At 57.0% G+C, this 17,381-nt stretch overlaps 1 protein-coding gene across 1 annotated transcript; it reads left to right on the top strand.

The window, feature by feature from the left end:
• The first annotated feature begins 6,510 nt into the window (after nucleotides 1-6,510).
• Nucleotides 6,511-15,677, top strand: FKBP1A (FKBP prolyl isomerase 1A). Its single transcript, XM_048321623.1, has 5 exons — nucleotides 6,511-6,629; nucleotides 6,736-6,783; nucleotides 12,687-12,799; nucleotides 13,519-13,671; nucleotides 14,650-15,677. Exons 1-4 carry the CDS (start codon nucleotides 6,593-6,595, stop codon nucleotides 13,645-13,647), a joined length of 327 nt encoding a protein of 108 aa, XP_048177580.1. The 5' UTR covers nucleotides 6,511-6,592; the 3' UTR covers nucleotides 13,648-13,671; nucleotides 14,650-15,677.
• Nucleotides 15,678-17,381: the final 1,704 nt, after the last annotated feature.

The raw sequence follows: 17,381 nt of genomic DNA, 5'->3' as shown, positions 1-17,381 counted from the left end.
CAAGCTGTCTGCTCTCAATGTGGCCTCACCCTGTATCCCACAGGATACTTCTGGTCTTGTTCGATGCTGAGGTGTTTCACACTAGACAGCAAATTCAGTTTGGGGCTGAGGGGAAGTCAGTGCTGTGGTTGCTTCTGGGAACTTGCCAGATACTTGAGGATTGGCGTGGTGTTTACTGAAGTTAACCACAGCCAAATAAAAGAGAGGTTTTGCCATTAGCCCTTTTCCTGCATGCTGAAACATTCCTTGTGCTTCCCCTGCTGATCTATAGAAATCCCCCGGGCTCTGGTCTTTGCAGTCTCTCTCCTCGCTGCTTCCATTACAGTCACATTAAGCCTGATGCAATTTGTACTTTTTAACGTTACAGAACTTGAACTGCTGGATTGTGGTTCAATAGAACAGGAAAGGACAATGTCAGAGCTCAGCAGAGCATTGTGCCTCAGTTAGGTCTGTGTCTCATTCGTTAGCAACCTCTCATCTCCTGCAAATATGCCTTGAGGAGAATCAGGGCAAACACCAGAGATGTGACCCTGTTGACAAGACAAGCCTAAGAGGAGCAAATGACACAGATGCTCACTGATCAGCTTTTGCCTTGGAGCTCTGGCTGGTGGAGGAGTGGGTGTGGGATCAGAGAAAGCTTTGGTTTGGAAGGGACCTTAATGCTTATCTCATTCCAACACCCTGCCATGGGCAGGGGCACCTTCCACACCAGACTGTGCCAAGCCCCACCCAACCTGGCCTTGAACAATTCCAGGGATGGGGCAACAACAACTTCCCTGTGCCAGTGCCTCACCGCCCTCAAACACTGGGTTAGAGCAGGAAAAGAGGCTGCCAGCGTGCCTGGTCCCTCAGAGCTGCTCTGCAAGAGACCCTGAAGGCTCATGAACATGGAACGCTGCCAAGAAGGACCTCAGGATCCAGGCTAAGCCCAAGGGAGGGTTGTGTGTAAGAAGCACTGCACCCTGACCACTGAGATTCCAGCAGTTGGGGAAGCACCCCACAGCACTGCCCAGCTGACCAGCTTGCTTGTGGGTGTCAGGTGGAGCAATGTCCAGCCAAGAATAGGTATGTTTGTCATGGGGGATGACATCACTCGGGGTTTAAATCATCCTTGGAGATGAGCAGCAGCTTTGGTTTAGCTGTCAGCCAGAGGTGTGTATAATTTCTAAGGTGGGATTGTTTCCTGGAGTTTCGGCTGCAGCAGAAGCCAGGGCTACTCTCTGCACAAAGGCTTGCTCTGTTGCTGGACCATTCCCTACCAGATTACAGGCAATGCCCTGGAGTTTTTCTTCCAGACCTTCCTGCTGGATATTGTGCAGGCGAGTGGCCACATGAGATGGGGTTATCTGCAAAGGGGTTCAGCAGTCTGGGACAAAGGTAGAGTTTGGTAGGGTAGCTGAAAGCCATCGGAAATGCATTCAAACCGGATCAAAATCACATCATTGTAAACACTGGTGGTGGAGGGGTCACTTCAACACTTGGAGGGGTGTCCAGGGAATGCAGATGAAATGCTGGCTGGAATGAGCTGCATCGTGCTGCTGCTCACAGTCTTTCCACAGGACTTCTTTCCCTTTCAAACTGTTGTTTCCTTTGTCCCCCCTGGCTGGAGCCATTCCACACCTCTTTGATCATTTCCCTTGGAAGAGACTGGGATGCAGTCTGCTATTGGCTTCCTGGTCAGCAAGAGCCCAAGGAGAAAATACGGCAAAAAGCTGGTCCCATGGTGAATGTCCATGAAGAAACCTCAGGAGGGTTTTGCTGTGTTTAAATTCCTTGAGTGGTAGCACAAGGAGGCAGCTGGGACACTCCACTGGGAGGTGAGGTTTTCGAGGGATTCAGTGCTGTGAGACGCCAGTGTGGTGGGACATATGCAGTCAGTTGTGCCAGCAGCTCTTCTCCAGGCTCTAAGTAGGGGCAGATCTTGCATGCAGAGGGTCACTGCTGCCCCAGGGTTCTGCTGCAGGGCAAGGACTTGAAGCAGTTAATAAGCAAGAGAGTAAGAGATGTTAGAAACTCGGACATTACGTTTTCTCTCAAATGTTTGTGTTTCCTCTCACAGATCTTGATCTGGCAGTAGCTGGGCTGTGGTTTGGGGGCTGGGGAAGCGGTTGTGTTGTGTAGCTCAGCTTGTGCAAGGAGCAGTGTGACCACCTTATCTGAGGGTCGCATCTGGCCAGCTCTGCTTCCTCCCCAGGGCTGCTCCAAGCTCTGTGCTGTCTGGGGTGCTCTGCTGCGGCGTGGTGTGATCCCACCCCGCCTCCCTGCAATTCCTGTAGCACCTGTTCAGGTACAGCTCCTTCCAGACTGTAAGGAACATGGTGCCTGGGGCTGACTGTCTCACACACCATCCTGTGCTGCAACGGATGGGGTACAGCCAGCTGGGGAGTCCCAGAGAAGGGACCTGGAACAGAGCCTGAGAGAGCTGCAGCTGGGGAGTATGAGGAATGGATGCAGTCTGAAGCCATAGCCTATTGTCCTACCCCTGCCTGACTTCCCACCAGGTTTCATGAGTGCTTGTGCTCCTTGTAACCCACGTCAGGCAGAATGCGGCAGCTGGGAATAAACCCGGGCTGGAGAGACTGCGTTCATCAAGACACGGATTTGCTGCACTGTCAGGATGTGCTGCTGTGGGGGAAAGTCGTTCCTTCCTGTTGCTTCCTGTTCCCTGTCCCAAAGGTCTGGTTTGTATCCCAAACCCCTCCCTCTCTCAGCTGGCAGGCACGGGGAGGGGGTCCTGCTGCAGCCCCAGTCCTGCCACCTCACCAGAACTTTTTCCAGGGGTTGGCCTGGCAGGTCCTGAACAGATCTGGGCAAGGCAGGTCCATGCTTTCCTTTAGACTGCAGTGCTGGGAGGAAGAGCCCCCACCAGCCCCAGAGCAGCACTGAGACACCAGGGTGTGGAGGTGTCACTTAGCTTGGTGGGAACACAAGCACAGCAAACACAGGGGTTGTTTTTGAGAGGAAACTATTTTTGACCAGTTTTTAGGGAAAATACTGCCAAGATAGTGGATGTCTTTGTGCTCAGACTGCCCTTTCACAGGGAAAGGTTTAGAATTTCTTTGAACAAAGGTGAAGTTGAAGCCAGCAGTGGGTTAATGCATGAGCAGAAACAACACCTGGTAGCAGGGGGGTGGGAGTCAGGTCTGTCCACCTGCCTGGGCCATGTCACCTGAGTCACTTCTGGGAAAACAGGAGAGAATGGGGTGTGCTGCCTCTGGTCAGCAGCTGAGAGGGGTTGGCAGCTTCTCCATGATTTTGGCAGGTTGGGAGGCTATGGCAGAAGTGTCAAATGACTATCAAGAAGGGCTGAACTTTTAAATCATAGCCCATAGCTACATCTCCCACAGCAGCATCTTTGAGAGCTGCTGGCACCCCCACATCTCTCCTGGCAACAGTGAGGGGGCAGTGGGGGGAGAGGGGGAAATCAGCCATCCCGGGGCTGTAGCGCTGGGCTGGGCTCAGCCTTGTGCAGAGGCAGAGAGGGAGGCTGGTTATTTTTAGGGCTGGAGCTGGATCTGACCGTAGGCTGACCTTGCAGCTCTCCAGTCTGGTGCACACTGGCAGAATTTGAGCAAATTGCTCCCCAGTTGTGAGATGAATTAATGCAAAGCCTTAAGTCTCATGGTGCAACACTGTGATCCATGGGACGATGGTGTTTGAGAGCGGTGTCAGGATGGTCACAGCAGCCCTGGTTCAAAACCATTTCTCTGATGCACAAGGAACGTCACGTTTTTCTCTTTTTTACCTTTATTGTTGTTTAGTTTTCTGGAGTGTGAAGGCTCTTCCTTGGGATCACCTGGCTCATCCTGGTCAGGTGTTGGGATGCACTGCACTCTGCCACTGCCTCGCTTCCAGTCTGGCTGCCTCTGGATTTAGGAACAGTACAGGGGCAGGGTCACCGCCCTGCTCCTGCTGGCCACACTATTGCTCATCCAAGCCAGGTGCCATTGGCCTTGTTGCCCACTTGAGCACACACTGGCGCATGTTCAGCTGCTGTTATTCAGAACCCCCAGGTCTCTTCCCAGATTTCCAGCCACTTTGTCCCAAGCCTGGAGAACTGCATGTAGTTGCTGTGACCTGAGGGCAGGACCTAGCACTTGTCCTTGTTAAATCTCATACCTCTGGCCTTGGACCATCAATTCAGCCTGCCCAGATCCTCTGTGGATCCGTCCTGCCCTCCAGCAAATCCGCAGCTGCTGGTGTGTGTGGTGCCTGCCAGCCCACTGCTGCCTGGGGTGGTGCTTCTGTAGCTCAAATAATGTCCCTTTTATTTTTTACAGTATTAAATCTGAATGGTCATGCTTGTCCCTCTTGGTATTTCTGACTTTGTGAGTTCTATCAGCGGATGATCCAGAGGGCGGGGAGTGACTGGGGCAGAATTCACTAGTTTTCAAGACTTTGTGCTTTCTCCAGAGTTTAGGCAGCAGAATCTGACCGGAACCTGTCCTGGGTCTGACCAGCTGGACCCTGACCCTGAGCAGTGAGGGGTTGGTCAAACCTGGCTGAGCTCCTTGCCCCTGTTGAAACACTGCTTGTTGCAGTGACCTTGCTGCTGGTAAGATGAGCAGCTTATACCACGGAGTTAAAAAAAACCAAACCAAAACACCCCACCCAGAGCGAGAGCTGCTGTGCCTGACGTGTGCAAGCGTGCCTGTGCCAGCGAGGCGAGGGCTCCAGCATGGGCTTACATCCAGCAGCATTTTCCCCTTTCAGATCCTTGTTTATCACTAGTTCTTGCTGGGAGAGCAGGCCCAGCTCTCGGCAAAGACAGCATTAATAAGTAGGGATGAGAACATGCCCCTTTTCCTACCCTGTGGTTTTTCACCTTGACTCAGGGCCTCACACATCTGCCCTGCTGATGTGAAAAGTCAGGGACTGCCAGCACCATCGGTGTGCTGGAGCTTTAATGTAAAACATAATGCTATGGCATCAAACAAGAAAAAAACCCACCCTTGGTATTTCAGTATTTAAAAGATACAAGCAAGGGACAAAAGCAATTAAAACTTGTTTCATGCTATTATCTGTTATTTTAAGAATCTCCTCCTCTTGTGTCCCATTTTAATGCACTTGCTGAGAATCCTGGCTTTTTATTAGTCTCTTGGTTGTCCTTGGAACTTCACTGTTCCCTTGTGGAGGCTCAAGTTCACCTCCTTGAAGTAAAGAAATAGGACGCTTTGAGGCAAAAATCCTGTGCCTGGAGTGATTCTTTTTTTGACCAAAAAAGAAAATAGTTGCTGCTGTTGCCAGAAAAAAGTCCTTTTGATTGTTCAAACCTGCATCTCTTCTGCTGAGCCTGTCCCAGCGATGCAGGGCCGGCACTGACCTCCATCTGCACAGTGGGGAGCAGCATTAATCACAGAATCATTACAGTTAGAAAAGACACTTAAGATCATCAAGTCCCAGCATGACCAAGGCCACCACTAAACCATGTCCCCAAGTGCCACATCCACGTCTTTTAAATTCCTTGAGGAATGATGACTCCACTGCTCTGAGCAGCCTGCACCAGTGTCTGATCAGCCTTTTGAATAAAATTTCCTCAATATCCAGCCTAAACCTCCTCTTAGCACAACTTGAGGCATTTTTTCTTGTCCTGTCCCTTGTTCCCTCGGAGCAGAGCCTGACCCCCACCTGGCTGCACCCTCCTGTCAGGGAGTTGTAGGGAACAAGGAGGCACTGAGCTTCCTTTTCTCCAGTGCGAGCCCCCCCAGCTCCCTCAGTGGCTGCTGGTGCTCCAGACCCTTTCCCAGCTCCATTCCCTTCCCTGGACACGCTCCAGCTTCTCAGTGTCCTTCTTGAAGTGAGGTGCCCAGAACTGATGCCAGGACTCGAGGTGCCTCAGCAGTACCGAGCACGGGGGACGGGCACTGCTCCGGTTCTGCTGGCCACACTGGGGAGGGCACAAACCAGGATGCTGCTGGCCTTTGCCCTTGGGGTTCTCAAGGAGCCCTGGATCTGCACTGCGGCCTTTACTGTGTCCAGTTCGGAGGAACAAGGGACAGGACGAGAGGACATGGTCTTAGGATGCACCAGGGGAGGTTTAGGTTGGACATTACGTGAAATTCCTTCACAAAAAAGGTGATTAGACCTTGGAATGGGCTGCCCAGCAAGGCGGTGTAGTCACCATCCCTGAAGGTGTTTAAGGAAAGACTGGACGCGGCGCTCCGTGCCCTGCTCTAGTTGACAGGGTGGTGTTGGGTCACAGGTTGAACTCGCTCATCTCAGAGGCCTTTTCCAAACTAACCGATTCCGTGTCTCTGTGCTGGGCCACGCACACCGCAGCCGTGCGGGCTGGAAATGGCCATAAAGGGGCAAAGCCCGCAGGGCCCCGCGCCCGGGAGTCCCTCGGGCCGGGCCTCCGTTCCCCCGGCAACGGCGCGGTGCCGAGATGGCGGCGGGGCGGGAGATGGCGGCGGCCAGGGCGGCACTGCCGGGCGGGATCTATGGAAGTGACGGGCGGGCTCCATGGCGGGGCGGGCGGGCTCTATGGAACTGACGGGCGGGCTTTATGGCGGTGACCGTCGCGGCTGCGCACACGCGGCCCCTCCTCCGTCGGGCTGCGGGCGCTGCGGGTGCGAGGGGCACCGGCACCGGCATGGGCGTGCATGTGGAGACCATCGCCCCCGGCGACGGTGAGCCGCGGCGAGCCCGCTCCCCCCCACCCCTTCTCCCTGCCCTCCCCGCGGGTCCCGGTGCGGGTCCCGGTGCCGCGGGGTGACGGCGCCTGTCTCCCCGCAGGGCGGACGTTCCCCAAGCGCGGCCAGACCTGCGTGGTGCACTACACGGGTGAGTGCGGGGCGGCCCCGACAGCCCGGGAGCGGAGGAGCGGGAGGGTCGGACCGGCCCGGACACCGAGGGAGCGGGGCCTGCCGCCCCCCCCCGCCCCCGGCTGCCTGCGGGGACCCCGGCCCCGGCGGCTCGGATGGGCCGCGGCGCTCCACGGGGGAAGAGGGGTCCGGGCCGCCACGGGGGCCTTTCCCGGGGGACGCGGATGAGCCCCAGGGTGGGGATGGGGGTCCTGTCGGTGCCCCGTGGCCGTGGGGAGGCCCCGTTGTCCCCGTCTCTCCCGCAGCCTTATCAATGGAGGGGCCTTTCTCACACGTATCCAGCCTTCTTTTTGGGGGTGCACCGGGGAACAACCCAGAGGGGACCCCAGGGTGCAGGCGGGGGCACCCCGGATAGAACCCTGGGGGGTCCCAGGGCAGCCGAGACCCGCGGGCTGTGGGGCGGCCGAGCCCGGAGCCCTCTGGGGCTCTATGAGTTACCCCCCGGGAGCTTTGGGGTCCGCTTCTTCAGAGCGGGGTCCCTCCTGGCACAGCTCCCTGCAGGAGTGCAGTCGTCCTCTCCAGTCATGCCCCAGCCTCTCCTCCCTTCTGGGGTGACACCAGGGGTACCCGTGGGGCCACCCCAGACCTGCATCCTGGGTTTTTTGGGGGGACCCTGGTGCGGGTAACCAGGGCGCTGTTTGGTGGTCAGGGTAGTGCTTCGATGAGGGGTTGCCCCAAAGGCAGGGAGGGTCATGTCCTCCCGCAGCCTTCTGCGAGCTGGAGGGGAAAAACGCCAACCTTGGGACCCCAAAAAATGCTTTGGGAGTCACTCTGGAGGCTCTTGTCCCCCTCGGCTGCCTTTTGTACAGCGTTGGCTCATCAGGGTGGTAAAAATGAGTTAACAACTCATTTGTGACTGTTTTTGCTAATAACCAATTCCCCTTCCTGCCCCAGTGCTTTCCGCCTGCCCGTGCTCCCCTTGGGGGGGCTGGGGGTGCCCCTCTCTGCGGAGCGGGGCCCGGCCTGCTGGGAGGGCTCGGCGGGCATCCAGCCCATCTGCTGCTCCTCCATCTCCCCCGTCCTTCCCGTTCCCTCGTCAGCAGGGAGAGGAAGCAGCTTGGTCTGCCCGGCCGCCCCGTTTCCTCTGCCGGTGGAAGAACAAAGAGAGGCTGGCAGGCAGTCAAGTGGCTCCCGGTGGGCCAGTCCTGCCGCCTGCCAGCCCTCTCGGCTCCCAACCCTATGGCTCCCTGCGCCGGCTCTCCCCTCCTGCGGCGCTGCTGGAGCTTGGCTACTCTCCCCAACTCTGGCCCCCACCCCGGCAGATCTGCTTGGGGGTCACCAGCATCTTGTCCCCGTGTCACAGTGTTTCAGGCAAAGTGCTACGTGGTGACTTGCTCACAACGGACCCTCCCCAGCAGCAGCGATCTGCTGCGCCTGGGAGGGGTTCTCTAATTTCCTTTATTTTATTTTTTTGTTATTACTGTCTCCATTTGTCCTTTATCCCCACCCCCGTTCTGTCTGCAGGCAGCTCCTGCCCCCCCACCTCAGCAGGCAGCAGGAATCAAACACCTCCAGGCCCTGATGCCATTTCCCTGTGTCGGCAGCGCAGTTCCTGCAGCCAGCCCTGCCAGAGACAGGAGCAGGGTTTGGCTCATGGGAAGCCATACAAACCTTTGATTCCCGGCCCGGTTGCAGCGCTCGCTGATCCGAGAGCAACATCAGGGATGGTGGCAGAGTGCAGTGCTGGAGGTGCTGAGCTCCAGGACTCCTTCCAGAGCCCTGCGTTGGCTCTGTCCCTGGCTGCCCTTTGCTCCAGTGCTGGGGAGATCCAGCCTGTGGTGTGCGGGAGGCAGCTCTCGCTGCACTGGGTTATGGATGCACAGTGGTTTGGGTAAAAACCACTTGGGGACAAAACAGTGATCCAAGGGTGAGGGACTGTGGGGGGCCAGCTTGGTCAGCCAGTGGCTGGTGCTGCTTCTGTCTGTGCCCAAGCTCCTGCTGCATGGGGCATGGCCCTGCCAAGAGCATCCCAGGATGGACAGACAGCCCTGGTGTGGAAGGGCAGTGCAGAGGAAAGAGGTGGAGAGAAGAGCAACCTCTGGGCCTCCTCCTTGGAGATGGCAGTTTCTTATGCTGGGGTTGCAGAGATGGAAATGTATGGGGGGAGCTGGTGGAATTGGACCTGTTGCCCCTCCTTCCTTCCAGGTCTTGGGTCTCTTTTTGGAGAGCTCATCCATGGGGTGTCTGAAAGAGCCGTGGATGTGAAATCTGCTACGTAGGGCTCTTAAAGGAACTAAATCAAGGGTAAAGTTCGCTGATGTGCACGGTGTGTTCAGGATTGCTTGCAGCAACTGGCATAGGATGGAAGGGAGTGTGGGAGTGAATCGGCAGGGAGAGGATGTGGGTTGGGGGCCAACAGAGCTGAGCCCCCCTGAGTCAGAGCAGGGAGCAGAGTGGGGTGCTGTACAGTTGGGGGTCCTGCAGTGCTCTTGCCAGGGGGATCTGTTGTGTGGGGAGACTGTGGGCACCCCACTGCACTTCGGGAGGGGAAATGAGGGTGCATGGTTAATTCTGGGGAGTGCCAGGACAGGAGCAAGTCTGATATGGATTGGCCAAATGGGTTTGCCTGAGTGGCAAAGCACACTCAGCATGTGGGGTCTCTGAGGCAGGTGGGCTTGGAGCAGAGAGGGATACTGGGGAAAACTGCCTTTCTCCAGCAGGATAGCACTGAGGGGACTGCTGTCCTCCCTAGCATCTGTGCACGACCCCTGGGGCAATGGTGCTGCTCGTGATGCTCTGGGTGTTGCTCTCGTTGCTCTCCCGCTGCTCAGCAAGTGCCCTGCCGTTGTCAGGTGTTTCCTCCCAAGGTGTGCGACTGCCGGTCCATGGCTGTGGCAGCTGTGGGAGCTCAGTGCCATCTCCTGCAGTCCCTTCCCTGCCTGCATTGGGGTCCTCTGTCCTGCCAGGCCTCAAGAATGGTGGGCTGTGGGTGATGATGGGGTGGGCTTGGTGATGGGGAGTGCTGGTGGGGGCAGGATTGAACCTCATGCAGGCATCCCTGCCCTGAGCAGGGGTTTGGAGCATGCTGGGTATTCCAGGGCTTCTGGGAAGGGTTTTCCATCTTGTCCCAGCTGGAGCAGAGGTGCCTGCCCCACTGCTCTGGTCTCTTCCTGCCTCTCCTAGGGAGGCTGGCTCTGTGCCGGAGCCCCTGGGCAATGGCCTTGCCAAGGATCAGCACCCCGGAGGGGATGGAGGGGGTGCGGGTGGGGCTCTGCACCCCCGGCAGAACCCGACCCGGCAGGTTTGTCCCAGGGCTGACTCTGCCTGCTCCAGCACTGCTCTCCGCCGCCTCTGCCCGCCCAGGGGGCCCGGAGCCAAGTCGCACGTTGCAGCCGGCGTCTCCCAGCTCCTGCCTGCCAAGTGTGGCAGAGACCTGGCAGGGCCACGCTGCCCAGCTGGGGCTGGGGCTGTGCTCCAGAGCCCCCGCTCTATCCCATGGCTGCTGCAGCCTCGACCGTAGTGCTCCCTGCTCTTCCTCACTGTGATTCCCTGAGACCCCTTGGGGTCTGTATAGCCCAGCTGGGATCTCAGGGGGGCTCAAATCCTTCAGGGTGGGAGCCAGGGCAAGTGGGTCTCCATAATCCACCTCTGTGGGCTCTGCCCTCCTAGCAGGACTGGAGGTGACAAGCATGGAGCCCTGTCAGGGGCTTGGATGAGCTGGGATGTGCCAGGGGCTGTCTGCTGCTCCTGGGGCTCTGCTGGGGCTGCTGCTTTTGCCAGAGGATGCTTTGCCTTCATAATAGCTTTAAGATCTCGTTATCTCCTTGCTCAGGGATGGCAGGGATGAGCAAATGGTTGCTCATACTTGTCCAGGGCTGGAGAAATCTCCCAGGAGGCTTGCAGGCAGAGGAAGTGCCTGAGATGAGGATGCCGTCTCCGAAGCATTGGAGCCTCTTTGTTTTACCCACTGGCATGATGGGGGAGCATGGCAGCCCCATGCTGGGGAGCAGGGACACACTCCCACGTATGACCTTCTCCATCCTGGTCTGGGAGAGCTGAGTGATTGATCCCTCAGGCTGCTGCAACCACCATAGTCCATCAGTCCCTCTCTTCTGCAGCCAGGGAGCTGCCAGCTCTGAAATGCTTCCTGAGGCTGGATTGGGACAGGTGAGCTTGGCAGCAGGGTCGGGCAGCGCCGTCCACTCCTGTGCAAGGTTGGCAGCATCTCCTGCACTGCCGCTGATGCCTCTGCATTCCTCTGGTCAGGACATCAAATGGGATGCACTCCTGCAGGCTATGGATGCCCCAGGAGCATCCTGGTAGTCCTTGCTTGCTGTGACAAGCAGGGGGTTGTGCTGCTTGGCCCCCAGGATTTGTCCTTGGTGGGTGTCCAGGGAGAAGGGTGGCAGAGAGCTGTCCCCTCTGTCCTTCCTCAGCCACCCCGGCTCGTTGCAGCGCCGGAGGGCTCAGAGCCGAGTCGGGGTCAGCTGGGGCCGCAGCCAGGCAGCGCTGCTGGTGCCAGCCGGCATGGCCTGCCCTGTGTCCCTGCTGCCAGGCGGGAGGAAGGCCAGCGAGGAGCAGTGCCAGACAGGGCTGGAAGCATGTTCAGCGACAAGAGGTTTATCCTGGAAGGAGGAAATGAGGGAACTCCAGATTTACTATTCCAAAGTCCAGGGCTACAGCGTGACCGGCTGAGCTGACGCTCGACACCCTGGAGAAGGGATTTTTGGCTGTCTGTTAAATAAAAAACTTAATTCTACTCCCTGAGAGGAGCCCACAGGTCTTGGTGCTTGCTGCCCCTGCAAAAGTGATGTATTTTCTCCCATTCCCTTCTTTCCATTCAGCATTTCCCATCCCTGTGGCTGCTGGTCCCTGTGTACCATTCCCTCTGGTCACAGTGCAAGCAAGGGCTGAGATCCCCCATCCCATCTTTTTCACAGACACATTTTCCCTTGCACACATGCCCTGGCAAAGGGAAGTCAAACTGCCCCATGCCTTCCTGAGGAAGTTTGGTTTTTCAAGACTGTAAAGCAGTTTCCAGTCAGGATAACAGGCTTATTTGGGAAGTGAAGAAGTGAAAAGCATTTGGAAGAGAGTTTAATTTTGCTCTTATCACGCAGGGTTTATTGTACAGGGCACTGGCTGAGCTAATGCAGAGCTGGAGCTGCCTTACAGGAGCTGACTGGTGGAGTTACTGCTCCTATAAGGCAGCGTCAGCTCCAAGATTCCCCAAGAAGGTCAGGCAGGGAGCAAGGGAGGGGAGGAAATTCCTCCTTAGCTCATGTTGGGGAGTTATATTTAGCTCTGGGGATATCAGCCTGGCTCATGCTGGGGAATGAGGGCTGCCCCATGCACACGCATCCAGCACTTGGTGCTGCCTCTCCCCATCGTCATTCCTGGGTCCAGGAGGGATTTGGCTTAGATCAGCAGCTCACAGCTGGGCACAGGCAGGGCTGGAGGCCGGTCACAGCCTCCAGATGGGGCTCTGGAGTGTCATCAGTGTTTTGGGTACCTGAAGGGGGTAGCCTGACAAGGAGTGAGAGGCGTGTTTTCTGGTGGGATGGGAAGCACAAGGTCAGATCCTGCTGCCTGATAAACAGCTGACAGTAGTGCTGCAAGATGGGCAAGATTTTCTTCTTCCATCCCTCTGCTTCCCTGTCAGTCCTTGGTTCTGGCCCAGAGGAGCACTTCTCTTTGGGCCAAAACAGTTAAGAATCATCCTTCCCTGCCCTAGGATGGGTGATGCCCTGGGGATTGCCTTCCTGTACAGGTATTTCCCAGGGAAAAGGAGGATGAGCTGAGACACATCTTTGACTCAGAGCCATGTGACTGTCACCTGCTCGAGCTGCCAGGTCACAGCATCTCATGTTGGTGCGTGTGGCTCTGTCCCTGTATTACCATCATCTCCATCTCTCTCCCCAGGTATGCTGGAGGATGGGAAGAAGTTCGATTCCTCCCGCGACAGGAACAAGCCATTCAAGTTTGTGATGGGCAAGCAGGAGGTGATCCGCGGCTGGGAGGAAGGAGTTGCTCAGGTGCCCGGAGCTCCTCCGCCTCGCGCTCCCCATGCCAGGCTGTGCTGCACCGGGAGCTTCAGCGTGGGCAGGAATCAGTGTGCATGCAGCTTGTTCCCTATTTTATTATTTTTTTATTTTATTCCCCTGTTCAACCCCCTCGGCACTGGGAAGTGTGGGTGTGAATATCACCTTCTGCATTGCCACCTGCCAGCTGGCAGGAATGGAGCCGGGCCAGGCCCCAGCAACACCTACGGCACGTTGGTGACTCAGCGGTGACATTTCTGCACTGAGTCAGCTCTGGAGGAGCACGGCGGGAGCGCTCAGGCCTCCCGGGCTCCGGAGCCCACGCGGAGGGAGGGCTGGTGGGCACAGCGCAGCTCCAGGCTGTGATCCCACGCTGTGGGCACGGCACAGCTTCGGCTCCTGCCCGCGTGACACCGCTCACTCTGTGCCACACTGGCAACACAAACACAAGGATGCTGGTGGCAGGAGGAATGGCCTGGCATTCCCTGCCTTCCCTCATGTGAAGGACGTCTCAAGCCCTGCTCCTTTTCCAGCCCATGCTGCCTACCTTTTCCCTCTGACACTCTTCCCGTTCCTCTGGTTTGTGCAGCCTGGGTCCTTGTTCTTGCCCAGTGTAGGGAAAGCAGTGGGGACAGATATGTGTCCCTCCTCTGTCACTCAACTGGCAGTTGTGCCCATCTCCTGACATCCCTGTGTTTCTGTCCCTGCCCCAGATGAGTGTTGGTCAGCGGGCAAAGATGACCATCTCTCCAGATTACGCCTATGGCTCTACTGGCCACCCAGGGATCATCCCACCAAACGCCACTCTAATTTTTGACGTGGAGCTCATGAAATTGGAATGACCCATCCCAGCACCCTGTCCTCGGGTAAGGAGGGGCAGCTTCTGGCAGGGACTGTGTGGACTGGGGACAGCTCAAGGCCCCAGTGTTTGATCTTGGGATGGTGTGGAGAGGTGGGATGGGAGCGAGAGGGAGGGAGCGGGCGGTAGTGGGGCATATGAGAAGGACGAGGTAGGTCTCTAGCTGTGGGTAGAAGTTGCTCTTGGGAGTCTGGTGAGCTGGGGTTCAGATCACTGCAGCGGTAAATGCGAATTTCCCAGCCTGGCAGAGCGGGTTCACGTCATGGAGGTGTTGCGGTGCCAATTGTTTGTGCCTTGGGTTCTGAGTGTTGTTACTGCACCCCCGCCTGCCTCTCATGCTGCCAGGGCATAGGGCTGATGGTGTGGGCAGGAGGCTGTGAGTATGACCCAAGGGTTGGAGCACTCCTGCTATGGAGATGGGCTGAGAGTTGGAGTTGCTCAGCCTGGACAAGAGAAGGCTCTGGGGAAACCTTGGAGGACCTTCCAGAGCCTAAAGGGGCTCCAAGAGAGATGGAGAGGGACTTTACACAAGGCAGAATGGCTTCACACTGACAGAGGGCAAGGTTAGATTGAATAGTAGGAAGAAATTCTTCCCTGTGAGGGTGGAGAGGCCCTGTCATAGGCTGTCTAGAGAAATTGTGGGTGCCCCATCTCTGGAAGTATCCAAGGCCAGGTTGGATGGGGCTTGGAGCACCCGGGTCCAGTGGAAGGTGTGCCTGTCCTGGCACACCTGTGCCAGGATGCTGGAACAAGATGGGTCTTTAAGGTCCCTTCCAACCCAGCCCATTCTGTGATTCTGTGGGGTGTGTGGTCCCCATGGTGTGGGCAGGGTGGGGCTGTGCTCCCCCCTGTGATCACTTGGGGCTTGACTGCTGCCCTGAGGGCCTGGTGTGGTTTGTGTGGAGGCTGCCATGCCCTGGGCACGTTCCCTCCTCCTCTGCTGGGCAGACAGCTCTGTCACGCTGCCTCTCCTCTCTCCCCACAGGTTTGGCACATGGAGGAATCCAGAATCTCAGCTTCAAGAAGAGTGCACATGACTTTGTATGGAGCTTTTCCTGATAGTCCACTACACTCATTGTATAACCTTACACCTTGATTGAATGCCTTTGGTCACTAAGCTTTGCGTCTGACTCTTCCTCCTTGTATCGTGTTTTTATGTCTTTTTAAACTATATGCCGTAAACCTCAACTCTTTTTGGGTCAAGTTCTTAATCTTATTTTTGTTCCAGGTGTAGACTACGTTTTCCCAGTAGCACGCATATGGGCTGACCTTAGATAGGAGTCATTTGAACAAAAGGAACCCTGTTAGTTACTCGTTTTGGTGCAGATTTATGGTGTTTTCAAACCAGAAATTGCTGCTGCTGCAAAAGCCATAGCAGAGTGAGGTTGTCGAGGCTGAAGGGATGCAGAGAGCAAGGTAGCACTAGGATTGTTTATAGGAATTCTGCCTGGAATGGGACAGCAAGGGAGCCTGGCCTTTCCCTGCTCCCCCAGGAGCATCACTGTGGGCATTGTGGGTTTGCTCTGGGGAAGGAGGGCTGCTCTGCTCCTGCTTCACCCTGCCATCTCATGGTGGGCCTGCCTTCCCCTCCAGACCACTTTTGGATTTAGGGAGTTGGGTTTCCACCTGAGCTCCACTACACCCTGAAAATCCCATAGCATGGAGCTTTCTTTAAAGAAAAAGGAAAACTGGACAAAGGGAAGGTGCTGTCTGCAGGGGAGGTGGTGAGGGCTCAACTCAACAAAAATGCCCCTGTCCTCCTTCCCCATGGAAAGGAGCCATCAGCCCCCCGTTGTCCCCGCTCTGAGCACACCTGCCCGTTCTCTCCTGCCACCTGATGCTGGTCATCGCTGCTTGCCTGGTGTCACAGGACGCATAGCTGTCCCCTGTGCCCCCTCCCTCTGCCCTGCCCAGTCCATTGGTAACAAATTCCCGCCGGTCACTTCCTTCTCCGCCGCACAAAGGTATCCAGTTTATGATCGCAATAAAAACGCTTTATGCTGGCTTTTCTCAGCCCTGTGTCCTGGAGGTTTTTCCCTCGCCCGTCTGTCGCTCAGCACAGCAGGGGCTGGGCTGGGCTCATGGGGTGCCGTGGGTGCTGTGTAGGGTGCTTTGGGTGCTGCTCTGGGCTTGTAGGGTGCTGTGCCAGGCTCATTGGGTGCTGTGGGTGCCGTGCCAGCTCATGGGGTGCTGTGCCAGGGTTGTTGTGCTGTGCTGCTGTGCCTTAATATGAGGCTCAGGTGCTTGGCCCTGGGAGCACAGTGGGATGCCTGGGGCTCCTGTGCTCTGTGGGGTGGTGATGGTGGCCCGCTGGAATTTGCATAATTAATTGCCTCACCACAACCTGTTAAGCGTTGTGCCCTTGTGGCTGTGACTCAGTCCAGACTGGAAGCATGAAGGGCACATGGATGCATGTTCCCAGGGTCCTTGCAGCTCCAGGGAACCCTGTGCATACATCTCCCTGGATTTATTTCAGTCCTTTTTGAAAGCTGGACATGGTACATGGGGCACAGCACATTACCTGCTTTGGGCTTCGCTGCTGCAGCTGTGGGCGTTGTGTGTGTAGGACCTGCTCGGGCACCACTGTGGGCCAGTGCCTGGCTCCTCTGCTTACAACCTTTGATCAGTGTGCCATGACTGATAACACAGCCACGATCGATAACACAGCCTGGCCCAGCTGCCAAGCAAACTTTGTGTGTAATGGGTCCTGGAGGGAGCAGCTCAGCTGCTGGGATGCATCCAGGAACAATGGTGCTTGCACAGGGCTGTGCAGGAATTAGCACTGCCCTTAATTGCTGCTCAATTAAGCAGAACAGGAGCTTGTGGGGCACCAGCACCCTGCTGTGTCCTTTGCTGTGGCCGTTTCTGGGTGGAAGCTTGAGTCCAGTTTGAGTTTCTCTTCCTGCAAAGCTGTTTGCTTTAATTATTAACCCGTGCCAGGCAGTGCCGTGGCTTCTGGCTGGGGCTAAGCCAGGGCAGGGGGGAGGCTGGGGGAAGCCCCCTGCCCTTGGGCCCTCAGCCCCTGCATGGCTCCTGCAGCACCCACGAATGCAAGTGGGGCGTGGGTCCTTCCAGCTGTGGTTTTGTGGGGATGAGGGTTTCAGGGAACAAACAGACTCCAGGGAACAATCCTCTCTGTCTGTGTAGGACTCTCCCTGCTGCTGGCGTTCAGGCTGTTGTTCTTGTCCTGGGCTGGTCAAGGCAGCCGGGCACCATCCAGCTAAAAATAACACCAGTAAATAAAACACTTCCTCCTGGCCTGGCACGCTGGAGCGGAGGCACAAGGAGCTGGGACGTGCCTGGCTGCGGCTCCACGGTGGGACTGGCCCCGTGCCGGGGAGCTCTGGGCCAGTGCCACCAGCTCCAGGCCTGCCCAAGCACCCTCAGCACCCCCCTGCCCGGCTCATGGGGCCACAGTGGCCCAGGCATCCCCACTGCCAACAGCAGAATGTCACCAGTGCGTGCTGGAGGGCTGGATCCCCAGGTGACATGGTGATGGCCCATGGCAGCGGGACACCACAGCCACCCCATGCTGAGCTCTGTGCTGGCTCATTCTCCACCTGCAGCGTGGGACTCCCACACCTGGCACATGTCCCAGGTGACGGCTGGAAGGGTGCGGGACACGGGATCCCAGTCACGGCTGCGTCAGCCCCACGCGCCCGGGCAGAGAGGTGTCAGTGGGAGCCACCGCCCACGAAGGGGCTCACGGTGGGGAAC

Source organism: Corvus hawaiiensis, chromosome 17, assembly GCF_020740725.1.
Source record: "Corvus hawaiiensis isolate bCorHaw1 chromosome 17, bCorHaw1.pri.cur, whole genome shotgun sequence".
Taxonomy (NCBI): Eukaryota; Metazoa; Chordata; class Aves; order Passeriformes; family Corvidae; genus Corvus; species Corvus hawaiiensis.
The sequence above is the reverse complement of the archived record's forward strand: the minus strand, read 5'-3'. Positions and strand labels throughout refer to the sequence as shown.

Bases quoted from the DNA above. Each gene is read 5' to 3' on its own strand.
- FKBP1A (XM_048321623.1), top strand. From the start codon at position 6,593: ATGGGCGTGCATGTGGAGACCATCGCCCCCGGCGACG. The intron at 6,784-12,686 runs GTGAGTGCGGGG...CTCTCTCCCCAG, and splicing joins CTGCGTGGTGCACTACACGG to GTATGCTGGAGGATGGGAAG. The intron at 12,800-13,518 runs GTGCCCGGAGCT...TCCCTGCCCCAG, and splicing joins GGGAGGAAGGAGTTGCTCAG to ATGAGTGTTGGTCAGCGGGC.